This window comes from Daphnia magna, linkage group LG6 (genome assembly GCF_020631705.1).
Source record: "Daphnia magna isolate NIES linkage group LG6, ASM2063170v1.1, whole genome shotgun sequence".
NCBI classification, from domain to species: Eukaryota; Metazoa; Arthropoda; class Branchiopoda; order Diplostraca; family Daphniidae; genus Daphnia; species Daphnia magna.
In genome coordinates this window covers 4,037,815-4,063,721 of record NC_059187.1, presented here as the reverse complement: position 1 = coordinate 4,063,721, position 25,907 = coordinate 4,037,815, and the positions used below count along the sequence as shown (strand labels likewise).

Here is a 25,907-nt window from a genome sequence, read left to right as displayed (position 1 = left end):
ATATATAGGTATTTGATGATTACAATATATATAGTATAGTGTTCTTGTTTCTCTGTCTCTTCTGATTCCACCCACTTTTCAATAAATTGTTAGAAATGTTGAAAATGTCGTAAACACGTCGGAATGAGATAGAAACGAAATCTTTTTTTTGTTTAGTTTTGATATTTGATTTTTTTTCGGAGTTGTCAAATATATAACCAGGGACATCGGCGCAGGCGTCCTCCTCAACAATGTAAAGCAGCTGATACATCCGGCGTAGTGGTGTGCTACGTGAGTCACTCACGCTCACGAAGCGCATCTCACTCGCCGGCTGACTTTCGTTTACCGAGCATCCGTTGCAGCGTTACTCGACTTCCTTTTTTTTCTTTTTGTTCGCCACCATCCACACCGCCCGCATTTAGAGAGAGTGTGTGTGTGTGTGTGTGTGTGCGTGCGTGTTCATTGTAGTGGCGTGCTGTGGCTTCCAGTGGCGCCCACACGGCAACTTCTTCCGCTATATACAGCTGCTCTCATCGCACAATATTTATATACGACAGCCACTCCTATTATATTCTCTCCATCATCCGTAATTCGATTTGAAAGACGCCAGCGTCGCCCATCAGGACTTCCTTTTACCGTTCAAGAGCGGACGGGACTTTTTTTCTTCTTCTTTATTTGAGTTTTGAACCATCACATTCTCAGCATGTCAGCAGGGAGTAATTCCAATTTCCTTTGGATACTGAAATCATCGCTTTTTTTCAATACGTCAAAGAAACTATTCGCCAGTTTTGCCGGACACATAACAAGCAGCGCGTCACTTCAATCACGTAAATTATGCCTTCCCTATATATTATACATTTGTTGGATGTTCTACATGTCATTGAAATATTTGCCTACAAAACAAAACTATGTAAACGTTTGTAAACGTTGATTTATGTTTATGCAAGGCCTGCGGATTAATGGCCAGCGCATTTGCTTCCATGCTGTTTTTTTTTTTTTTTTTGTTTTTTTCAAGCATCAAAAATAGACACACGGTGACATGATTTCTTCCTAATGGTGATGCCTGGGGAAATCGATTTTCGGTGGCGGGACGAGTTTGTATCTACGCAACGGTGCCAATTATTTGCGCGCTGTAAAAGGGAGATTCATTTTAACGTCTAGCGATCTGTATATATAAATGAACAGATTGGATTGCTCTACGCAGCGTGAAAAAGAAAACCGGCGAGTAAGGGCGCCAGCGCCAGCAAGTTTTCGAGGTGAAAATCAGATGATATGTACATCTTGCGTTCCCGACACGCACGGACGATTCCTGCGGTCAAATTCGCATTGGGAAAATCTTTGAAGTAAATTTGTCCTTTACAGAAAGAAGAGGAATCGCATGGCTAAATAAAAAAGTCATTGAAAAAACTAAGCGCTCAGCTAAGAATTCAAGCTATTAAGATTTCAAGCGTTAAATATTAAAAAAGAAGGGAAAACTTGAAGCGCTAAATTATGCAAAACATCCTTACTGAAAAAGGACGCAATCGACGAAGTTTTCAAAACTTGAACTCTCCGATGGCGTGGCGCTTCGCCGAATCTACCTACTATACGTGTCCAATATAAAAACTGTCCCGCTAGATTCACATGAGACCTCTGCAATAGGTAGAAGAATAAAAAGCATCCTTTGTTAGAACAAAGATATGAATAATAGAATAAGGTAGTACCAAGTTTCGTCGCTGTCTGCCTGAAATTGCGTGCTGTTCGTGCGCTTTATATAGAGGTAAATAATTGACTCGTTTGCCTCCTTATTTCGGCAACAAAACAAACACGTTTTCGTATCTAACCTATACCGTGAAAGTGGTCGTAATAACATACGCGCACAACTTGCAGCAAACTCGATTTTTATACCTGTATACCAGATAGTTAGGCTATACATGCAAACGCTGAGTTAAACGAGCAACAAACAGTTTGTTAAAGTTGACTAATGAATATATCGCTGAACACTAACATGGAAAGACAAAGGCAATTTAATTTTAAAAAATAATAATTCAAGAAAAAAAAAAAACAGTAAATGTTTTCAACTGTTACCTGGGCTCTTGTAATAGGCCACTTGATTGGCTTCTTCGCCTTCTCTCCTTTGTTTGTACGCGAAGTTTGACTTCGTTTGAAACAAAAGCACAATAACTTTAAAGGTTATCGAGAATTCGCTATTTGATGAGCCCGCAAGAGTATATATGTATTTTCCAACTTCTGGTCGTACTTTGATTCTGCAAGTTTCTCTTTTTCGATGTATCCTTTGAAAATCTCGTTCTGTCCGCAAACGAGAAACAGCGTCGGCCATTTTGTTTGATTTCACACACTTGTTTATCTGAAATGCTGGAAATTTTTGGGCTTCAATCAATGAAATGGAAGTGTTCAAACACTCTGCGTATTGGCTCATCTTCAAAACGTTGGGGGGGAGTTCACGCCATACGACCGTTGGAAAACGTATAACAATATTAAGACCTGAAGAGCGGGTGTATCCTCAAGTGAGAGGGGGTCAAGTAGACGTTAAACAAAATCAATGTATTCATCGTTTTGAGTGTCAACTTTTTTCGCTTTTACGTGAAGAAATAAATGGGTTTTCATTCGCTGTTTCGACAGCAAGGAAATTGCTGCCCCCCTCTCTCGCGAAGATTTCCCATGTGGCCTGAAAAATAAGAAGAAGAAAAAGAAAAACCGGCCATTGATTGTCAGTTGACGGGGCTGATGTGTATACAGACCGAGGACGTATACACATACAGTATAAGGGCGTTGAATCGATGGTAGATACACAAAGGAACACAGATTGAACGGCGTGCGTGCCATCTCTGCGTGTGTCACGCTGTAAATGCGCGCGACTATAACCAAAACAATATGCGCAATTCTTCTATATATGTGTATGTATTTTTATTCTCTTTTTTTTCTTTCTTGACGGCTGACTTCTCCGCTTCGTCTACGCGCGGTGATGATGGATATCAACAACGATCGCCAACGGCCGCCCACCCAATATGGAAATCGAATGCAGTTTCGGGCAAACCGAATCGATGTGAATACGAGCAACTATCGGCCGTTGAAGGCAACAACAACCGGACAGACAGGAGTAAAAAAAATGGCAAAAATAAAAACGAACGCCATCGTCGTTTTCGGATCCATCGACAACGAAGGCAACGAAAACGACGATGAGAGTAGCGCCAGCAGCCAAGAGGATGAAGATTCCGGTAATCAAAAGCGGATACGCTCTTTCAAAGCCGTCCCCCCTTTTGTTGTTGTTGTCGCTCTGTCGCCTTTTTGCTCGTCATTTTGACACGAGCTAATGGAATCAAGAATAATATTGTTCCTTTCTAGCGTTTGACGATGCCCTTTTTCGATTTTGATTTGGTGATTCTCTTTGTTGCGCCAGATGAAGACGACGACGAGGAAATCGACAGGTTAACGTGCTGGGTCTGCGAGCGAGCCTTCAGGTAACACACTCTTTTCTCTGATGTACGTATTTAGCCTAACAAAAGAAGAAGAAGAAATAAATATTCCAGCGATTGTGTGTATATAGTTCGACGCGCATCCTGGAACGGCACAAAATACGAGAACGTCATTTCGGGTGAGTTTGTGATGTCAGCCATTTTGTCTCGTGTCTATATACTCCAACCCGATATAGAAATGGAATGACGCTGGTTGTATGATGAATATCTTTTGTTCGTCACTTTGTTATGATTCATTTTTGGTTTTTTGGTTTTATTTCGAAAGCTCCGACCACACCTTTATTCTCCCAATGTCCCCCCACACATTAATGATGCAAAGATCGATGATGGGATTGCGAGTGGTGGCGCTATATTCTGATGAAAGTACAATTTAACTCGGTGCAACACACAAAGTCCAACGCCCCTCTCTTTTGCCGAAATGCTTTCTCGAATCTCCATACAACTATAATATAGGCTGTCCTTGCAAACTCTCAGCTGGCGGCCACGCCCGGCCGCCCTCATTCCGAATGTATTCCATGCACGAGCCGTTTATACATATTGGCGTATTCTTAAAATATATATAAACAAAATTCGGGATGAAAAAGTTACAGCGCGCGTTTCATGTGAAAGAGCAAATGAAGAGCTCCCCGCAATCCGCCGCTCTCGGTCTTGATCTAATTCAAAAAGGAAGCAGCAAAAAAGGAAACTTTCGTTCACTTTGGGCATGTTCAAAGAAGGTTGCAGGCATAGCTTGTAATTACGTTGCACGCGTGAGCAGCACGTGTGTATGCACATATATCTGGCAAAGCTCCGAACGTTGCTAGGCGTCGAACGGTTGACTGATTTCCCACGTCATTTTCTTTTTTTTTTTTTCATCCTTCCCCTCCAATGTTTCTTTTCAGATTAAGTTTCCATGAGAATTTTGGAAAATGATGAAATGGAATACCCACTGCTTATTCTCTCCCCAGTACGTACTATACATGCCAGGCCGATATATTTCAATCATAGCTCTCCCCCCCCCTCCCTTTTTTTCACGTAAAAAAAAAAATTATAATTTACCAGGTGATGGATTTCTGTTAGAAATAGCATCGCATGACGCAAGATCGTTACTCAATTTCATGCCGTCTTCTTTCTATTTCGCTATACGTCTTTCTCAGTCGACCAATCACGTTGGTGAATTTTGCCGGGGGGTATATTTCGCCTACAGACGCTGACATCACATCAGCAATATCGAATTCATCATGTTTTACGCAAGAACATGTTGGGCAATAATCAAAAACAGCACAGCAGTGTATATAGCGGCATAATCTCGTGAATGCGGCCAGCTCTGATGCTAAACTTTATATAAACACGCAGGCTTTCGCATTTACATGTATAGGCCAATTCGATATCTTCAGATCCGTCAAGGATCTCTCTTATATTGCCAGCTTATTGGCCGTGTACGAAACATTGATCCAAGAGCTCGTTGTTTCCGTTTGACGAGTTCAGATCTAATGACCTTATTTTGGGTATTGCGTGTGTCTGATCTGTGATGTTACACAGCCGAGCCAAAAAAAAAGCCAACTCTCTTTTTCATCGCATGGGGATTTCGTGAAATGTTTAAAAGATCTCGGCTTTTACTTGTACATTTCTGATTTGCATGGTCTCATCTTTGTTTTGCCGCTCGAACTGCAACGACTCTCTTATTTTATTTTGGCTCTCGTTTGATCTTTCCAACTCGGCTCTGCCTTTGTGTGTGTGTGTGTGTGTGTGGCGTTGCCTTCATCAACTGGATCATTGATATATTTGCTTTTGAACTCGTGCGGCCGTTGGGTTTGATCAAAGATGCGGAACATGCGACGCTATTTTCCCGACACTCATGGCTCTAGAAGCCCATCAAGAAGAGGCGGATCATTGGTCTAGCGACGAGGACGATGAGGACGACGAAGACGACAAAAACATGGACGGCCACGACTCGTCGGAAGACTCGCAGCTCGACACCGAAGATGAAATGGAACTCGACAGGAAAGATCACCAACTGAAGAAGGAACGGCTTTTCCTCATCTAATCGCTACGTCGGATGATGTCGGTCCAATGAACGTCCAACACTAAGTACGTACGTTTTCCTATCAATAAGTGATGGTTGCAGCTGTTGTATTAAAAAAAAAAATTTTTTATTTATTTTTTTTTTTTTTTTTTTTTTGTGGTTTTTTTTTTTTTTTGGGGGATTTTTCTTCTCCTATCAATAAGTGGTGGTTCGGGTATTAACTGAAAAGAAATGCATTTTTTTTTTTAATGGAGAAAGAGAAAGAAAAAAAGAAGAAGAAGAAGACGATGATGAGATGACATTCTTAGTGGGAGAGATATTAAAACATGTAAGCCTATAAATCATGTGTACATTATTCCCTTTAGACGACATCACCATGACGACCGGAGTCGAGCATTCCTTTGGTGTTCGATCAGCACAAGAGCAGCGGCCACAGCTTTTTGAATTATTTATATAAATCGAATGTACAATATTCCATATCTAATGGTCCACACCCAAACCAGCCAGCCATGGCCCACAATCCCTCGCTTTGCATTTTCATCTCAATGTCTGTATAATTCCATTCATCTTCGCACCCCCATATACTCTTCACCATCCTCCATCCCTCAAGCGTGTGCGTGTCCCTCCCGCACGAATGTCATAAACATTTCTTAGATTTTTTTTTTTTCCCCCGAAGTATATACACACACACACACACACAAGTTGAAGCGGAATAAGGAAGTATAGAGACATCCGCGTTTGATCAAGAGCAGCCCCACACTCAACACAACCGGAATGGCTTGCCGTTTCTCATCTAAATACAGAGTACGTTACACACAAAGCGTTTGCACGTAGACAACTATTATATAGATCGAATGCAATATATCCTATCCCGCGGGGAGTGATTTGCTTTTTTTTGTTTTTTTGCTCCCCATCTCAAGACATTCGGCAAATAAGGGCAACGGCTTTTCCAACACGCGTGGGAATCAGACAAAACGGATCCAATTCCATTTCCAGATGCAGCTTCATTGACTATCTCTCAACATTTTTTGTTTTGTATGCGGGAAGGAGATTGTTCATCAGCATCGAGATATTTTGGATCGAAAAAAAAAAAAAAAGAAAGACGGATGAGGCAATATCTCATATTGTTTAATTCATAAATTCATATCGAGTCAGGAAGGGGGTGGTGTATCAGGAGGGAAATCGGAAAGAAAAAGTAGTGAATTTCGGGACAAGACGGGAGGGTGAAAAGGCAAGAGGAGACACTCAACTGACGACATCATGGCACATATATAGTTGTTGTCTTTCGTTATTATTTTTCTTTTCTCGTGTTTGGTTTTTTTCTTTTTTTTTTTAGTTGAATTTTTAGTTTTGAAATGTCATCGTCTTACAACTGAATATGGCATCGGTGCAAAGTTTGATAATATCATTGTAACAATTGTGTGTAAAGAATGACGATAATATAATAATTGAAGAGAAAGGCAAATCAAAAAAATAATAATAAAAATGAGTGGATGAAGGAAACAAAATTGAATTCAACAAAAAAAAAAAAAATTAAAAAATTGAGCATTGGGCTGTTTCTGATAGCGTCAAAGAGCGAAAATGGGGAATCCATCAGCAATCGTTTTCTGTAATTCTTCTTTCTTTAAAAAAAAAATGAAAACGATAGCGCCTGGACGGAAAGTATTCGATGTCTACCATACACAATAAAAAGAGGTACACACTCACACAGTACACACACACACACATGAATTGTTAAGAAACTGAAGAAACACGGTAACAGATATAAGGCTCTTTCTTTCTTTATTGTGTGGGGCTAGAGAAAATTTAAAAATCTTTCCCGAGGAGGACTGATGCCAGTCTCTCTAGTTGTGAGGCTAAAAACAAAACAAAAAATCAGTATTCATTCTTAATTATTATTATTTATCTTTTTGGATGTTGAGAAAATGAGAGGGCCATCTGCTTCGCTCCTCCCTTCCTATACATATCCGTGGTATGCATCCAAGTTTCAAATGTCGACGCCTGGCTGCTGGCTGTTGGGTTTCAGCTCGAGAAACTGATACGGCACGTGGAAGTGATGGTTCTTGTGTTCGACGAGCAGGTGACCCCTGCGATGCGAAGCTCCCATCACCATCACGGCCTCGCCCCCACGTAACACGACATCACCGTTAGCATCTTCTATTTATTGATTGATTGATTTAAAAACAAAACAAACAAAAAATGGATCGGGTAAAAGCATTGAAGGTTAAAAAAAAAAAAAGAAAATCCAATTTAAAGTTCAGAGATAGAAGAAAAATACCTGGAAAAGTACTTTTCATGATGCGCGTCTGGGGATATCCTAATTTACTGTTGCCCGCCACTGTGTAAGATCGACTGGGTGGCAACGGGGGAGGTCTCTCCTAAAGAAAAATGTCAAGTTATTTTTGTTCAGATTCGCTGCAAACGGGAAAGAAAAGAACAAAACAAAACAAAACAAAAAATGAAAAATTGAAAGGACTCACCAAGTCTAGACCGAATAGAGAACACGTGTGCTGTATGGTTTTAGCGTCGCACTTCTCCTGGTGGAGGCCAGCCAAAGCTTCGGGCGGAGGCGTACAAGCGATGGGCTGCGGCCTAGGCCGGCCGTACGACTGTTGCTGTTGTTGCGACGACCCGACGCTCTGGCCGACGCCCGCCAACTGCTGCGATTGTTGTGACTGTTGCTGCTGCTGCAACTGCTGCTGTTGCTGAGGTTGTTGCTGTTGATTCCGATTGGCCGGATGAGAGTTACCTGTCGTAAATTGAGTTTAAAAAATTAAAAAATCAATCAATCAATCAATCAATCAAACAAAAAATGTGAAGAGACTTGCCACGATTAAGATTGACGTGTGAGGCGCCACCAGCGACCTGGTGATTTTGTAAACTGGCCGCATTGTTGATCGACATTGAGGAATTATTGGCGTTGCGGCCCATTCGAAGCTCGAGCTGGCGTTTGACTGTGGGCCAGCGACGGCGAAAGTGCCATCCGCGCCACGTCGACTGGATGGCCACGGCCGCTTTGTGACGCGTTTCCGCTCTCAACGCCTCCAACTGCTGGCGTGCGCCTTCGCTGAGGAAGATGTGGCGCTTGCCCAACGACCAGCTAGTGCTCACATTCGAATCCTTTGGCAACTGGAGCGTCGTGTTGGCTTGGAACGATTGCAAGATCAGAGTGCAGTCGTCCACGGCTTTGTCGTCGAGTCGTTTCAGCCGTTTGAACGGCGCCAGCATCTTGTAGCGGGCATTAAACGCTTTGAACCTCATCCGGTGTGGATATCCTAGGAAATGATGGGCGGGCGGGCGGGGGGAGGAGAGAGAGGGAAAATATAACATTTTTTTTTAAATTTTGAAACCGTGCTCATGAGAGATGAATTTGCCATCGTTTTCTTCTTTTACCTCCAGCCATGAGATTGACCGTTTCGAGGACCTGGAGGGCACGAACCTGTCGGCTGACTACCGATCGATCGAAATGACCCGTAGTTTCTGTATTATTGGCTCTGACGCATCGAATAAAATGGGGTTTGGCGTGGACTAGCGTCCGTAACAGATTGTCAAGCCGCGTGTGAAAATCTTGCGTTAACGTAGACACCGGATCGTCCCCGTTCAACCTGCGAGTTCCATAAACGACAATAGAAAAAGAAAAAAAAACAACAAATGTCACACACGTTCATTTCGTTTTGGAAATCGTTGTTAAAGCTAAAAAGCACTAAGTGAATATTAGGAAGAAAAGAGCAGTGGCATTTACAGGTCAGTGTGAGAGGTGGGCGAAATGCGGAAGCGAATTCCCCTGGGCGCCGTCTCCTGGGCAAAGAGCACTTTCAGTTCTGAACCGAATAAATGAGTGGCAAAGCCAAACTGGCAACTCTGTTTGTAGAAAACGGAAACCAAATCGTCCGGAAGCACATCGCGATTGGTATCTAAAAAGAACAAAGTCAGCCGCTTGAAATTTCTATTTAATTCAATAAATAAAAAGATGTAAAAAAATTTAAAAAAAAAAAAAGATCTAACTTTTACCTAAGCAATCGCTGGCATCGTAAACGACTCGGCCGGCGAAATGTTGAATGCCAAACACGCGCAAATCCGACGAAACGGATTTCGATTCGAAAAGTCTGCTGTTGTGTTTGTGCTGGAGCCGGACCTTTTGAACGTACGATTCCGGAGTTCCTCTTGCGCTGCATTCGACATCCAACATACTCAACAAGCCAGTTCGCTATTTTTGGTGAGCGTTAAACAAAACAAAAAAAAGGGGGGAATAAAGAAAAACGGACTTTAAAAGAACCGGTTTGGCAAAAGAAAATACTCAAGTCCTTGAATCTAATTAAAAGAAGTGTGTCAAGTATACCAGCGAAGAGATGAGGTCAATGCACGGTACGTTGTCCACGTAATCCGGCTCGAGTTCGCACTGGATGCCTTCCTCCCGACATGACTCGATGCTCGACTTGAAGATGTGCGTGTTGAAGAAATGCTGCATCGTTTCGGCACACAAGTTGATGCACAAGTGTTCCAACTGACTCGGCTGCGATCGATTTTGATTGATCGGGTTTGCGTGTGTTCCGTCGGAGAGCGAGGGCAAGTTGATAATAATAATGATTTCAAACAAAAAAATGATGATTATTAGATCTACAAGGTTTTCTTTTTGTGTTGTTTGTTTTTGTTTTGTTTTTCAAATGGGATGTACGCAAATGTAATTGGCTGTTTGAAATGTCTATATTTACCTTGGGATCTTCAAATCCAAACATATCGAGAATTCCGATAAATCCGTCGGTGGCGTGTCTGACGGCCGTATTAAGGACGGCCATGGAACGGCTGGATTTCGATCCAGCTGTGCCGACCGTCGATGCGTGTTGACTGGCCACTTCGGCCTGGTTGTGCACCGAATCGTTGGAATCGGAGCTGAGCGTTCCGGACATGCACAGCCGCTTCAGGCTGTTGGCTCGCCGCACAATCGTCGCCACCGTCCGGCAGTAAAGGGCCTTGGCCAGCGCGTCTCTCGCACCGCCCGACTATTTTTGTTTTATTCATTGATTTTTTTTTAAATTTTGTTTTATACGCATGCAAATGAGCTGCATTGAATTAGATGACCAGGCGAAATAAGAGGCGATTGATTTTCATACCATGTTGGCGTCGCAAATGGATTTGACGAGCTGGCCGCGGACGTTGTGAGTCCGCATGGTCAGCCCGCGCAGCAGCGATGCCGGCGTGACACCCAACAGCCCGGCAACGGCTTTAAGCTCGGCTTCGTGCGTCTCGCACTGGCCACCGCCGCCCGTTCGTCTCGTGGAATTGCAGATTTCCAAGAAGGAGGACAGCCGCCAGGACTCGCACCACATCCAAAAATGGAATACCCAATACACCTGAAATTCAAACCAAAAAAACGTGCGCAACAAACCCCGCAATGATTAGATATCAACGGCCTTGTTGGCCGACGCACAACAACAAATCCGGCCGCAATGTTGTCTCGCCCACTCAATCCTGAAATAAGAATAGCGACAGAGGGCAACAAGAACATACCGAGACAGGCTTTCCAATTGGCGAATCGGCGGGCATCCTCTGCTTGGTTGCATCGCGTGTCACCGCGATTGAGGTAGCGCAGGTTGTCGACCGAATAGCCTTCGAGCGAGAGGCGGGCTCGCTCCTCAGCCGTCAAACCGGCCAACATCTGGTAAAAGATGTGGTAATTCTTCTCCTGGGCTAACTGCCGCACGACGCGCGTCTGGTCCAGGAAATAGCAATGGATCTTGGTCCTGTACAGGGCACCATCCGTCACTTGCACTTCGATAAAGTGACCCTTTGTTTGTTTTTTTTTCAATGGGTTTTTTACAACAACAACAACAACAACAACAACAACAAATGAATGAATGAATTAGGAGAGGATTGAAAATGGATAGAATTATGAAGGGGTAATAATTACAATGCGGCTGGATTCGGAATTGGCTTGCGTTTTGGCGCTGCCCAGCGATCGAAGGACAGTGAAAGCGGCTGCTAGGTGTTTGAAGGCGTCCGTTTCGGGTCCGCCGCCGGCCACGTCGAATAATTGCCGTAGGAGGAGCATCGAGGCGTACGTTTTACCCGAGCCACTACATCCGGACAAGATGATGGCTTGAGGATAACCCGTTTCCGATTGTTGGCGCACCGCTTCTTGGACGACGCGCACCAGTTGCGGCTTTTGGACGATATTGCGAGTGCTGGACAAGGTCAGCGCGTTGCCCACTTCATTGTAAGGATTGAAAGCCAGCAGGATCGGTCCGATGTTTGTCTTTCAATTTTGAAAAAATTTATCAATCAAATGAAATTCGATAAGACGTCAGGATGTCACGATGCTCTTCTATCTCTGACGACGACGTCGTCTTTCTTTTGTTTTTTTAATTTGTGTTGATGTTTAATCTTACGAAAAATTCGTCGGCGTAGAATCTAGCCTGCAGGGTCTTGAGGACGGCATCTTCCGTCAAAGGTCCAGCCAAATGGATCAGATCGTCGACGTTAGACGGTGAAGATCTGGCGGCTCCTCTTCGTAGCGTACCACCTCCTCCGGGGCACAACTCGTTGCTGCGTCTCTTCAGAGCTTCTCCATTATCTATTCATTTCATGGTTTGTTTTTTTATTCAAGTAAAAATTGTTTAACTTTTCCCTGTTATACACACATCCAATCATCAATGACGAGTTACGAAAAAAAAATGTAATGAATGTCATGTAATGAAAGCGTGGGACTTTTTGTTTTGGTGAGGGCTCATTTTCAGTGCGTAAGGAGGAGAGGAGGAGTTATTCATGGAGGAAAGGATATCGCGGCCGTGTCCACGAGCGCTTACTCCACCAGAAAAAAAAATAAAATGTTACAACCATTTTCTTGTAACTTGATGAATATTCAATCAACACAAGAACCGAGAAAATAGGGATCCCCCCAAAAAAAAAAAAAGAAGGACCCAAAAGATGGCTGGAACCATTTTTCTTTCTTTTGGAGAGAGCTATCTTCGTTTTCTTCATTCTCAGAAAGAAAAAAAAAAAAAAAAAAATGGCGGACACTTTAACCGGTTACTGGCCCCGGAAGGCTGTGTGAAAGGGAGAGAAAACAAGAAAAGAATGGAACACGAAAAAAAAAAAAAAATGGCGATAACACAGCGAGCCCTCCACCACACCTACAGGGGGAGTTCGGAGGATATTGCGGTCATTGGGAGGAAGGATGGTTGTTGAAGAGGAGGGTTAAAAAGAAAAAAAAAAGGTAAGAAGGACTCGCGTTCAAGACTTACTAGCCCGCCAGTTCGCAGTTCGAGTTTAGTGGCTGGCATGGAAGGCCGTTTAATTTGTTTATTTTTTATTTTTTGAATAATGGACAGAAAAAAAATAAAAGGGCAAAGGTACCTGTCTGATCCGTTTTAGCGGTGGAATGCGGAGGCTGTTGCTGCTGAGACTGCGGAGCAGCCAAAGAGCTCTGCTGGAGGGAGGTGGGCGCCGAGAGCACGAGGCCGCTCGAGTGGGTCGAGTGGGCGGCCGAGTGGGGCTGTGACGACGACGATGCGGCAGAGCCCAACTCTCCTCCAGCGCTGTCGCCGCCGTTGGTGGCCAGCGCGGAAGAAGAAGAAATCGCTGCGGGCTGTTGCTGATGTTGTTGTTGTTGTGGTTGGGCCAGACGGCCAGGTCGTAACGTCCCTACGTCGCCGTTGGTGACGCCCCGCAATCGCTGCTGTTGCTGATGCGCTTGTTGTTGCTGCTGCTGTTGGCTGTGTGGTTGCGGCTGTTGCTGTTGTCCGCCGTTGCTGTTGTGCACCGACTCGCCCATCGACGACGAAGCATCTGCGCAACACCGAAACATGTCATCGTTAATTATTATTTATTATTACGTCATCTCTCCGTGTAGGACTTGGGGGAAAGCCATGCCGGAATTCGGGGTTTCGGCGGGGTTACCCTTCCATGAATTTTTAATTCTTTCAACACACACAAAACTGAACTTTTCGACTCTTTATCCCCCCCCCCTTGTATTTTATTTATTTTCCCTTCTTCTTTAAAGAAAAGAAAAACAAGCCTTTCATTTGATTTGTGGGAGGAGTTTTGAGATCTCAGCTGGAAACAACCAGACTAGAAAATATAAAAAGGAGGATAGTGAATTTTCCTTTTCCTTTTTTTTTTGTTTGGAAATAGAAAAAGAAAAAGAAAAAAGAGAGATAAAAAGAAACAAGACTATTATAAATGTACAAAAGGGAAGTAGTTGCCCTGCAGCTTCCCATCGGCCGATTCAAATAGGAAGGTTTTTTTCTTCTTCTTCTTCTTCTTCTGGAGAAGGTGGAGGGGGGAAACACATAAAAGAAGAAGGGCTCCGGAGAGAGCGCCACAGGCGGAGGAATGACACGCTAATGACAGGTACAATGAATCTTTTCTTCTTCTTCTACCTCTCTTTTTTTTTTTTTCTTTTCTTCCCACTTGTTGGTCCGTTGCCCCTCTCCCCCTCCGGTTCCAAGGGCATCGACAATCCATCATCACACGAAGAACAAAAATAAAAAAAAAGGTAAAAAGCCAAAAAAGAAAAGCCAAGTTTACACGCTACCATAAGATGCTGTGTCTCTCTGTGTGCGGTAGAGGGGGATAACATATATATATATATTATTTTTTTTAACTCAAAAAATTGTTGACAAGACAGCACAAACAAGTTGTGCAAATCTAGAAACTAGACACACACACATAAAAAAACATTTGGAAGAGGAATTTGATATGTGAACGACGCAAGGAGCTGTTCATATCATGTGATACAAGAATCTGTGTGTGTGTGTGTCCTATCCCTCAGGATCTTTTGCATCTCATTATTTGCTTTCAACACGAAAGGAAAAAAAAAAAAAAAGAAAATACCCACGCTCAGAAACGAGAACGAGGGGGGAGAAATAGAAAAAAAATAAAAGGTCATCGGACAATTTCATCGTTTCAACATCAAAACTGTCCATCTTGTTCTTCTTCCTATTTCTTTTCCCGCCTTGATTTTTTTGTTTTTCGTTTTTACTCGGGTGGATGAGACCGCCCTACAATCTTCCCACAGACGCTGACCTGTCATTACAGCACGTAGTAGTGTCTAGCGGGCTAGCACTTAACCTGCAGCCATCCTCATCAGCATTCTCCATCGATCTCTCTCTCAACGCACACACTCCCTGGTTCAATCGGGAGGCAGGATTGAGTGATTGAAATCATCTTTTTTTTTTTTTTGCATCAGCTACTGCTGTTGGAATTACTAGGACCACCACGTTCAGACACGAAAAAAAAAAATGATGAATCATTTTTTTCTTTACGTTTTGCTTCCTCTCTCCCACATTTATGTAGAAGCCAATGAAAAGCTATTTCCGGCTGTGTGTGTGTGTATTGTTTATTTCATCACGGGCTAAGATGGAATCAATCGATTCAACAGCCAAGTAAGAGAGTAGGCGTGTCACGGAGTTACTTAAGCCCTTTTTGTTTTGCGCCCCCCCTCTCATCCTCCAATTTGGGAGCGTGATTCACGCGGGGATGGGTGGCGCATGCTGCCGCACTGCCACTCACGCAACTGGTGGTGCAGTGGGGAACGTACACACACACACTAACACGTATAAATTATTAAAAAGACACACACACACACACACACAATGATGGTTATTAAAACGACTGGTGCATCACGTTAGAGCGCAAACAAATCACGAGTCAGAGATCTTTGATGAGCAGTTGTTTTTGGCGGTGTCTCTAGCAGACGACGCCAGAGATACAAACAAACAAGACAAACCGTTATAACACAAACCAAAAAAAAAAAGAAAAAGATACACGCCCTAGCAGTTGTGTTTAGTAGCAAAAAAGGAAGAATGGTGAAGGTAAAGAAAAAAAGACGAGAAAGAAGAGATGGGAGAAGAAACAAAAAAGGCAAGTTCTACACGCACATCTGACCGCGCGCCATGGACCACTTCTTCGCCATGTTGGTCAGCTCTCTCGCCACGCAGCTTTTTACAGAGAGGCCAACAGCAGAAGCTGAGATTCTTTTTGTTTCCTTCTGTTTTCTCCAACCTCATTCCCTCTCGTCTCGCGCTCTTCTTACCCCACCCAAATGGCCTCTTTTCCCTTCCAGCTGCAATTTGCAATGACTAAAGCCGCTTCTGAGATTTGTTTCGAAATCGATCACAACCCAGACAAGGAAAAAATAAAAAAAAACGAAATTGCGTTCAAGAAAACAAAAAGGGGGAAAAGAGATCTGGTCGTGAATTGAAGTCGGCAGATCTTTGTTGCCAGTTGAGAAAAGAATGAAAGAATAGTGATAATAACTCTTAATTGAGAATGTGGTGAGTTAGTTAAATGACGAGTACCTTGAACTTTACGCTCTGTTTCCCAGAATTTCTGCAATTCGGTAAAGTACTTGTCCAGAATGAAGACTTTGGACAGGCCGATGGTCGCCATTTTCCCCCCTAACCCCCCCTCCCCGTTCCCAGTTTCTCAACGACAACTTGCACCACACGGTCCGTAGAAAAAGAAAAATCAAACCACCATCACACACACACACATGCACACACATACGCAGGTAGACACAATTGAACAGACACACACACACACACACACGATGGCTAAGCTCAAAAAAGTTCACTGGCCGAAAAACGGTTTTTTTTCTTCTCAGAAAAAAAAAAGAGGGAAAGAAAACAAGTGTATTTTCGTACTGGTTGATGTGTACGAACAGGTCAAAGTGGTACGTAATCACGGCGCGCGATGGCCGTACCCAAGAACAGCAAGAGCGGCCATGGCGCGCTCGCCAAGTATCACAACTGAACTCGGCCGAGAAGGAAGAGCAACTGGTGGCGGTTGTGACCACTCTTCTTCTTCTTCTTCTTCTCCTCCTCTTGGGATGTGTATGTGTGCTAGCCCCCTCTTTCTTTTCTTCGATTCTTGCCTACCTGAGCTAAGGTGCATTTGCTACACACTACTTTTCATTCTCTGTCTCCCTATTCTTTTCTTTCGTTCTTTTGAACCTGTTGTTCTGTGCCCTTGAGGGATGTGGAGGCGCTAGTTGCAAAGTGTTGTCCGACACACTGGCGCTCTCGGTGTTACCCACTTGGACTGGATGTACAGGAATGGAGAGAAAACCGAGAAGACGAAGGAATGAAGAAACAGTAGAGAATGAAAGAGAGAGAGAGAGAGAGAGAGAGAAAAGCTTTGCTTTATTTCCTTTTAAGCAGAAGAAGAAGAAAACGAAGGGAAAAACAAAAAAAGCTGTTCGGTCTTCGTCATTGTCCCGCGGTCAGGCCCAGAGGAATCACATAGAAAACAAAAGAAAATCCTCGGCCTCCTTCTCTCCTTGACTTTGACCTTGTCCTCGCCATTCGTCGTCCAGAAATCACATTAAAGTAAGACGCGTATGCAGATTTGATTTTAATTTTGGCTAAGCCCCGTTTCCCTCCAAAAAGGAAACGCTAATAAAGGGCGCGTGTTGTCTGTCACGTGATTTTTCCCGGTCTTTTTCGCCACCCTTCTCTAATAATGATCGTTGGCGCGCGCGCCATTAGCCCATCGTCCCGGTTGTGGGTTCAAGATGGATGGGGGGCAAGGGGGATGGACTCTGGATTACATTTACCTCCCTCTATGGCAGTGATATGTGTGACCTCACACCACTGCAATTGTTTAAGACAACAGTTCGGTAGCAGCAAACGGATGCCATACTGTTGAGACTTGAGAGTGAGAAAGCTACCAAGAAAGCTATTCCTGTTCAAGAAATTGTTTGCTTCGACACGATGGCATGAAATGAAACCTTCAAATAAATGCCCCCCCCCCCTCTTTTTTTAAATTCATACAAGTCACGAAGGTGATCGACCGGTGTTCTGTTTCAAAAGTATTGATTGTTATGACCGCTAGATGGCTGTAGCGCGTTGGATGCCACATGTTTACCTTTTTTAAAAATCAGATTAGCTGCTTCTCAAAAATCTCACGAATCTCACCGTATGTAGGAATATGTAAAGTGTCTAGTAGAGAAAGACAAAACAATCGTAAGTTATGTCTTTCCATTTTCCACGATGGGAAACACAATTTTTCTCCCTTAAATAACAATAACAAATCAAAGGAGGGAAATTCGTGGTAGACTAACGGACCGCTAACGCCATGGTGTAATTTGTCGCAAATGTAGAAAATTTTGGTAAACCTTTTTTTCTTTTTTTAATGAGAAAGAGAAAGCCCGGAAACTATTTCCCTCAACAACACAAAAAGAAAAAAAAAAAAAAACTGAAAGAATAAAAGAAGCTCATCGAACATCGCGGTGGCGGACGATCGTCTAGTCTGCGGTTTTTCGACTTCGTCTTAAATTTTTAATTTATTTTGTTGTTTCTTTTTCTGTTCGTTTGTTGATGAAACGGGTGACTTGTTCTTCTTCTAAGCCACTTTATCGCCCAGTCGTAAAACAAATGTAGATTTACTGCACGCATATATAAACTCCATTTTGACGCATATTCGGAAAGAAGAAAAGGGTTTAAAAAAAAAGGGGGGGAAACAAAATGCAAACGGTGCATTGGCCTTCGTAAGAAAAGTTTTTTTTACGTGTATTCCTTTTTGGTTTACTTTTAGGGTATGAAGGCTTTCCTCCTACGCCGACCAAATAAAATGAAGATGAAAAAGGGAGATGGGCTCATCAAAACGTGTGATGTTTTACGGCGTGTTCTCCCCGCTGTGGGTGCCGTCAAACAAGTGAAATGGCGCCATCTCTTTCTGTTCACTAAATGAGTGTCGAGATGAATGTAGTTTTTTACGTCGCCTCTAGCAGCAAAAGAACGAGAACAAACGAAACGAAAAGGTAAACCGTAAACCTATTGTGTCGATAATACTGTTACTCCCACATAACGTCATAGACCACGCGTAACAAGACCGTGTGTCGCCCATGCAACTCCGCTAGATGGCATGCAAGTATTTTTTTATTTATTTCCTTTTTTTTTTTATTATTATTTATTTATTTTTTCTCACACAACCGTAACAACGAAAAAGCCTAACAGAAACGCGACGCAAGAATTCCGTTGTGTGAAAATAAGAAGCTAAAACTACAAAAACTATCACACACTTTGTTCAAAACTATGAAAAGAGACTCTGAAAAATTCCCAACTGGCCAAAGGAGACCAACCGGAAACTAATACCAGTCAATCTTCCGCCAATGGCTGGCCGGCTGAAAAAAAAAGGGAGTTGGACCGAGGGAAACAACCGAACAAAATAATCCATAAACGAAGGAAAACTGAAGAAAGAAAAGACGAAAAAAAAAAAACTAAACTGTTAACAATCAATTACTTACTATGATATTTGGCCGTGAAGAATCGCTGGCGATTCCGGGGTAGTGTCCCGTAAGTCGAAAGTTTCCTGGAAAGCGCCGAGACCGACTGTTGGTCCACCACCATCGACGACGGCCCTGTTGGGTACGACGGATGATTGACTCTATTCTGGTTGTTATGCCGCTGTTGTTGCCGCTGGAGCGCCCATTGAGAATCGAGCGATTGGGGACCAACGGCCTCTTCGCTGGAACTGCCACTTTGATAGGCCCAGCCAGCCGTGCCCATGGTGCCATTGCCATTGCCATTAGCCGATGGATGTTGATGATATTCCGGATAATGATGGGTCGTAAACTGTTTGTGGAATCCACGATTAGTCGCCAGCTGGAAGGCATTATCGAACTGTTGTTGTTGTTGATGATTTTGTTGCTGTCGATCTTGTTGACGGAGCACAAACTGGATGCGGTCCGTGATGGACACAGAGATCGGTCGAGCGTGATGGTAGTAAGGTTCCGGCCGCGAGGAACAAGTCGGACGATGATGGATGGCTCGCCACTGACCGAATCCGCCGTCATCGCTCCACTCGCTGGAGAAATGCTGATGACTTTCGCTCCGGTTTTGCACCAATCGATCACACGATTTCCCTCTTGGACGTTCTTTGGCCGTCGTCTGATGGTGATGAACATCCGTTCGACGTCCGACATTCTTTAGCAGTGCCGGCTGTTGAGTCTGTCCTCCCTTTAATAGCCGATTCTTGCTAATTACCTGGTCGGCCTGCTGTTGCTGTTCCGCTGTCTGCTGATGATTATGTTTGCTTTTACCGAGAACCGAGGCCACGATAAAGTTCTTCATCTTTCTTCTTCGCTCTGTAATTTTCTATTCAATTTCGGTGGAACGTCAAAATGACCAAGAACCACATGGGTACGATCCGAGCCGCACGCAGCCAAAAAGAAAACGAGTTCATTCGAACGGAACGGTCGACTTTTGGAAGAAAACACACACACATATACACACACACACACACACACACACACAAAAGAACTATATAGTCGTGTGGGTTGTTGTTTCTGGCGTAGCAGACTACGCACACTAAAAGCACACCTAACTGAACGAGCAGTGGAACGGTGGTTGGTTGTTGTGTGCCCCGTGCCATCGACTATAAAGTACTGAAGGCTCTTAATACCGGCTCCCTTTATTTTGCCTCTCTTTCGTTACCCGTCTCCCTCCCTCTTTTTGTTAGTCCTTTCCTTCTTGCTGAGGCAACAGCAGCAAAGCAGGAGCGAATGCGGTTTTTCTTTTCGGTCTCCGGTCACGTGGGGGTGGTTCATGTCTATATACCTTCGATATGGTGTTGTCTTTGGCGCCGGCGGGCGGACAAGCGAGCCAGCAGACCCCGAATGCCAGCTAATATAGCTTGCTAGGTGGGCGGGCGTCAAGGCGACCGTACTCGCCCCTTAATGAATAAACCAAGCAAACAAGAAAATGAAATAAAAGGGAGAAAAAACAAACAAACACAACGGGTCTGCATCTTGCACTGCCTTTTTTTGTTTTTTTTTTACCTGCTGATTGATTTAGTCTCCGATGAGCGCTAGGGAGTCGAGCGCTCCTGGTTTTCTTTCTTCTGATGCCACTGCCGGTTCTCACTGCCGTTAGTCTACTTTATTAGAAACGATGCCTCTTGAATGCCAATTACCGTCAAGGACGAAGCCAAAAACGAAACAAGTCAGGCAGCTCTCCAAAGAATTCATTGAAAACGCGACAACGCCTGAACTCACGGCTGTCCAAAGGCGTCATCCTAGATTGCACGACATTTTGATTAAGAGTCTATTACTCGAGTTACTCAGTCAACCAAATGATTTGATTTTTTTTTTTTCTTCCAGAAGCCGTGAAGGTAACAAGCAAGGAAATCGTGTGTGCGTGTGTACACGAGGGCGCTTGATATGACGATCGCAACGATACGGCGTGCTCGTCAACCTGTTCCAACAGGCTTCTTTTTTTTTCGGTGGTTTCTTCTAAACCTCCCGGGGTTAGATGTGGCTCCAGCTGAAAATGGTGGAGGGAGCCTGACCTGCGTGGCCGACCTCTGACAGAAGCAATGTGTGAAAAAAAAAAATGAAAGAAAGATAAAGGCGGCGATAAGGCCATGAGTTTCTTATAGTCAACCAAATGAGAATGAATGATATTTTTAAAAAGAGCATTTTTGTTTTGTTTTTTTTTTTTCGTTTCAAAAAGGTGGTAAGGAAGAAACAAAAAGAAAACACACTCTTAGGGAAGCCTACGTAATCGCCGGAGGCAGTTTTGAATGACTTCCGTTTCAAAAACTCTATATAATCAACGGGGTTCTCGATGACACACAAGAATGGGGTGGGGAAATACAGAAACCAGTTGATCGCATATGTTATTTTAGTCGGACTTTATCAAAAGAGCACCGAAACGGGGATTCAAACTGCTATTTAAACATCGATAACTACAAACAAGGGATTTTATTGCACAAAAAAACGATAAAAGGAACACGTGACGAGATGGTAAAGGTATTAAGTTACTGGGAAATTATATCTATTATTGGTTTGGTTTTCCAATCAGCCCAAAGGAGCTAATTGCGGACGTGTGGATCTGGAATGGCGTGCTGGGCGTCGCATGTGAACGCGATGGTAATAGCATAACGGGTGCCCTGGGTGACTTTCTCCACGTAATGCAAATTTTCTCCTCCCGACGTGAACATCGAAACTCGACCTGAAAAATAACCACCGATAATTAGGGAAATTCTGCGCGCGCTTCGAAAAAAAACAACAAATGCATTTCAATCAATCACCTTTACGGGGTTCGACAGTACGATTCATGTGGTCGCCATCGACAAAGACGAATCGGCCGCCCTGGAACTCTGACCCGTAGTCGCTCAAATACAGGAGTGAGGTGAAGTGAAAAGTTTCGTACGTTTCCTTGGTTAAAGACAAAGACAAACAAAATATGGAGAGAAAAAAAAAGAGGAATGGATGAGGCATACTTCAGACCACAGTGAGAAAGTTTCCTTTGAATTACCTTGTCAACGTGCGGATGCCAGTACTCATCATGGACGGTTTTTGCAGGGTTGTCGGTCATGCGAGAGAAAAATGTGGGAGAAGTCAGATGGATGGCTTCCAATTGTAGGCCAAAATTTTCTATAACTGCTCGTCTGATCGTTTCTTTGGCATCTCTATGTTATTTGGTTCATGTAAACAGCTGCATCGTATAACATATGAAGACAAATATTTAGGCTTACATGTAGGAAGCCAGTTCAATCTCAGACCAGATGTTTTTGGTTTCAGGATTGGTAAAGATGTTGATGAACCTTTCCCCTTTCGATAAGGCTCCTGAGTGCAAATCAAGTATACTTGCCCCTCCTGAAGAATGCCCAAATTGCAACCCCTTTTTGAATATACCCAGCAGAGTGTTAAGTTGGTCTTCCTGGAAGAGACCATCCATCACAAACCGGCCACACTGTTTGATTGCACAACCTTTAGCACAAAACGAGAAATTTTTAAAATAAAAAGTGCAATGATTGGGACAACTAGAAGTTACCTTCAAACTTGTTTATCTCATCATGAAATGCTGTTGAACAAATTAATGGCTGTTTGACTTTAGCTACCATTTCCTGCTGTGATACCCAGGTGATTTCATTTGTTTTCTTCCACTTCATCACAATGACTATCACTAACACACCAGTCATCAAGACAGCTCGTGACCAGAGCTGATCTTCCTTTTTAATACCAATGGGTCCGAATTTCTTCTTGCCAGCTTCTTTGCTGTTTGCTGTTTTCTTTTCATCCGGTACATCGCTGACATTTTGTTTGCTGGATTCACTGGGTTTTTTCTTTAGAGCTGATTTTGTTGCACTGCTTCTTTGCTTCAATTCTGAAACCATTATTGAGGTCCTTTCGCTTATTAGAATAATTACAGTTTCTCACAATTAAAGCTATAGCAGTTTCGTCAAACTTTGTTTACAAATTTGACAGTTCCACAACTACACTGTGTTGTCGCCAGAGGGCTAGAAGTAAATAAATTAGTAAATAAATTATAAACATGGCAACGATGCTGATTCATTCGAAAAATGTTCTGAGAACGGTTTTTTCTGGAGAACCTTGACAGTAGCATCTGAAGACCAAAACAAAAGTGCAAATCACAAGACCTTATTAAAAAAATATTTACAAACGGACGTTGAAATGGAGTACGATAGTATTATGGACATCTCTATGAATTTGAATATTGACAATATAAGTGTAGTGAATGATGTGAGCATGGAATTTTCAACCGCTGCAACACCAACACCCCAATCATGGGCGAATACAACAACGAAACTAAAAAAAACAGATATAATAGAAATTGTAAAAAAATCGAATTCTATAATACCAAATTCAAGAGAACTTTTGGATAGGCAGAAGCAAGCATTTGCTGGTAAGTAACCAGTTTAATTTCATAATAAACATTGATAAATTTGACGTTTACATAGTGGCAAATGAAAAGCAGAAAGCACTGGAAACCAAACTATCAAATGTAGAAATGAAACTTCAAGAACAGAAAAAGGCACTGTCTAGAGAAATTTCTGAAATTCAGTCAGCCAAAGAAGATGCGAAAAACACAATGTCTCAGCTCACTAGCATGCAGAACAGAATAAAAGGTTTAACTAAGGAAGCAGAAGATATGAAGACCAAAACCTCTTCATCCAACAAAGAAAATATATCTGAAAAGTATGAACCATTTCTTAGTAAGTCCATAACTTCTTTTTTGTAATCACTAATGTTAAAATTTAGGTGTAAAGTGGATCTCTATCGCCAACTTACCGGTGTCACCTTTGCCCGTCATAATCCAAATTGTCCGCACGAACTCAAGGGTTTTGTGGCTTGCGCAGGTCCTACAACTAATCTTAAAACATTCACCTTTAACACAGCTGAACATTCGTCATCTCTGATGGGTGGCTATATATGGAACGTTCTGGAAGATATGCATACGAAGAATTGGGAATATCTTAGTAAATGATACCGCCTTATAATTGCCTCTATGCTCATTTACTATAACTGTGGGTTGCTGAAACCTCTTCCGTATGGGATTTCATTAGATGGGCCGTAGCCAAAGTGTTTGCATGTAAAATGTTTTTGCTGCCTCTTCAAACATTCTCGATTGTGAACAAATTCCTTTTTTCCAGAAAGTATGTAGTGTTGTTCAGTGGCTTTCTTCTTCATCTTTCATATGGATCTGTTTTAACATTTGGTGAGTCGTTCATTGACGTTTTCATGGATTTTCGCAAATAAGTACAAACTATTAAAGGAAATATGACGACGTATATAACGTCTTATCAACGGAATGTCTTACAATTGGATGTTTCGTATGCGGACACGATGTGGATCCAAGCAATATCATTTGCAACCACTGGTATTGCGCTGCCATTGGGTAGCTATTTGCAAAAACTATGGGGTCCTCGACCAACTGTTATCATGGCTATGCTATTTATGAGGTATAAGACCAATTATCTGGCCATCTTGACTGCTTCATCAACTAGCATAACACAACGATCATTTGCTTTAGTGGCGGAGTTTTCCTCACTTCTTTAACGGTGACGCACTCAATGAGTTTGCTTGTAGTTACATACGGCTTTCTGTTCGGAGTCGGAGCCCGTGTGGGCTACATGTCTCCTATCGCTGCCGCAATGAGGGTTTTTATGTCCCATTGAATTGACATTCAAATAACGAGCTTTAACCGACGCTTATTCCATAGTGGTTTCCAGATAATCAACATGGAATGGTAAATGGGGTTATTATCGCTGGCTACGGTATGGGTGCTTTCGTCTTCAATCTTATCCAGATTGCCTACGTCAACCCCGAAAATATTCCTGCCGATAGCACTGGGTAACAAATTGAAAGCTAAAGAATTAACTAACAATTATTGAAACACTTTCTTACAAATTGGGTACCAAAAACCCAAAAAGGTACTTCGCTGATGAGAACGTCTTGATGCGAGTACCTGGCCTCTTCGTTTTTCTAGGATGCATTTATTTGGCAATACAGTTATTTGCAGTTATCTTCATAAGGAATCCACCGGTTCCCCTAGCGATAAAAACAGAAACAGCCGACGTTCATCTGACTATTTCTCCGGAGCCGAAAGTTTCCGTGTGGCAGCTTGTCCGTTCACCTCTATTTATTGCGCTGTGGTTCACCTTTCTGTTTAACGATCAAACCATTATCGGAGTCATTGGATTATACAAAGCTTTCGGGCTGTATTTTTGGACAGACGATAAATGCCTGACGCTGGTCGGATCACTGGGTGCAATTTTTAATGCCCTTGGCCGCCTAGCTTGGGGATTTCTAGCGGACCGAGTCCAATACAGGGTCAGATGAAGTTCGTATTTGAAAAAAACAAAAACGTACTATGATACTGAAGAGTCAACGTTTTTTAGACGTTAATGCTAGTCCTCACCTGGCTGGTGGTGGCACTTTTACTTTCGCTGAATGCAACGCCGTTGGCGGGAGGTGTTTGGCTCTACGCATGCTGGATCATCTCATTGAACATTATTACACCCGGGACATACATTCTTCTACCGAAAGCCATCGGAGATTATTTTGGAAAAGAAAATGTTCCTTTCAACTACGGGCTTCTGTTCACCAGCTTTGTAATCAACTGAAAAATACCTTCAGATTTGCAAACTTAGATTGACTTACTAAAAATAATGATTTTTGTTTGGTGACTGAGGAATTTAACAGTTAGTGGGAGGTCCTCTTTCTGGCTTGGTATCCAATACTTTACTTGATGCGTTTGGTTGGATTGGAGTGTTCTGGTCGATGGCTGCATTTAGTGCTGCTGGTAAGGCTTTGTTTTTCATTCGAATTGCTCATGTAAACAAGTTTCGTTAAATTAATGATTGCTGAATTCTTATCTTGTCAAAGCTGGAGTCATCACTTGGTTCCTGCCTTGAGAAAAACGGAATGGAATTCATAGTAAATATAGCCCACAACATTAATGTTTATTTGCGTTAAAGCAGGCTTTGTCTTGTTGCTGTAATGTTTAAAGATTCTGATAGCGTTTATTTGCACTATAGTTTGTTATTGGAATAAACTAGAAAAACGTGTGGAATTGAGTTGAATAAAGTTTATGTTTATGAAGAATTCCATGACCACTGACTATTATCTAATATCGATAATCTTCATCGTTTCTAAAAAAGAATGAAGCCCTGTCAAGATTCTTCAGGAAAGAAGGAAG

The 25,907-nt window shown here is 42.8% G+C and overlaps 4 protein-coding genes and 1 long non-coding RNA gene across 6 annotated transcripts; 3 read left to right on the top strand and 2 right to left on the bottom strand.

Annotated features, from left to right (window-relative positions):
* Positions 1-284: 284 nt before the first annotated feature.
* On the top strand, positions 285-7,085 carry LOC116925376 (protein BFR2). Its single transcript, XM_045175653.1, has 6 exons — positions 285-806; positions 3,005-3,197; positions 3,380-3,440; positions 3,527-3,574; positions 5,259-5,525; positions 5,826-7,085. The coding sequence occupies exons 2-5, from the start codon at positions 3,089-3,091 to the stop codon at positions 5,479-5,481; spliced, it is 441 nt and encodes a 146-aa protein (XP_045031588.1). The 5' UTR covers positions 285-806; positions 3,005-3,088; the 3' UTR covers positions 5,482-5,525; positions 5,826-7,085.
* LOC116925372 (myosin-I heavy chain) lies at positions 6,568-19,828 on the bottom strand. The gene is given in 16 exon segments (XM_045175649.1): positions 6,568-7,617; positions 7,739-7,838; positions 7,941-8,209; positions 8,289-8,735; positions 8,854-9,065; positions 9,203-9,374; positions 9,472-9,667; positions 9,800-9,973; positions 10,173-10,460; positions 10,572-10,730; positions 10,732-10,811; positions 10,969-11,245; positions 11,369-11,713; positions 11,847-12,031; positions 12,814-13,245; positions 18,707-19,828. Coding segments are annotated over 16 exon segments (4,332 nt in total). The 5' UTR covers positions 19,533-19,828; the 3' UTR covers positions 6,568-7,447.
* LOC116925377 lies at positions 15,954-19,537 on the top strand. Its single transcript, XR_006648509.1, has 2 exons — positions 15,954-16,787; positions 17,995-19,537. It is a non-coding gene; the product is annotated as an uncharacterized LOC116925377 (long non-coding RNA).
* Positions 19,829-20,877: 1,049 nt separating the features above from the next.
* Positions 20,878-22,700, bottom strand: LOC116925375 (2-oxoglutarate and iron-dependent oxygenase domain-containing protein 3). Its single transcript, XM_032932047.2, has 5 exons — positions 22,239-22,700; positions 21,940-22,174; positions 21,720-21,873; positions 21,493-21,619; positions 20,878-21,413 (listed from the first exon to the last, which is right to left on the bottom strand). The coding sequence occupies exons 1-5, from the start codon at positions 22,579-22,581 to the stop codon at positions 21,274-21,276; spliced, it is 999 nt and encodes a 332-aa protein (XP_032787938.2). The 5' UTR covers positions 22,582-22,700; the 3' UTR covers positions 20,878-21,273.
* Positions 22,701-22,748: 48 nt separating this feature from the next.
* On the top strand, positions 22,749-25,776 carry LOC116925374 (oxalate:formate antiporter). Of its 2 annotated transcripts, XM_045175652.1 has the most exons (8): positions 22,749-23,111; positions 23,167-23,404; positions 23,468-24,168; positions 24,240-24,559; positions 24,640-25,039; positions 25,108-25,320; positions 25,412-25,511; positions 25,595-25,776. In XM_045175652.1, exons 4-8 carry the CDS (start codon positions 24,453-24,455, stop codon positions 25,621-25,623), a joined length of 849 nt encoding a protein of 282 aa, XP_045031587.1. In that variant the 5' UTR covers positions 22,749-23,111; positions 23,167-23,404; positions 23,468-24,168; positions 24,240-24,452; the 3' UTR covers positions 25,624-25,776. The 2 variants fall into 2 exon arrangements, with proteins under 2 accessions (XP_045031587.1, XP_045031586.1); XM_045175651.1 differs by having other exon boundaries at positions 23,468-24,559.
* The last annotated feature ends 131 nt before the right edge of the window (positions 25,777-25,907 follow it).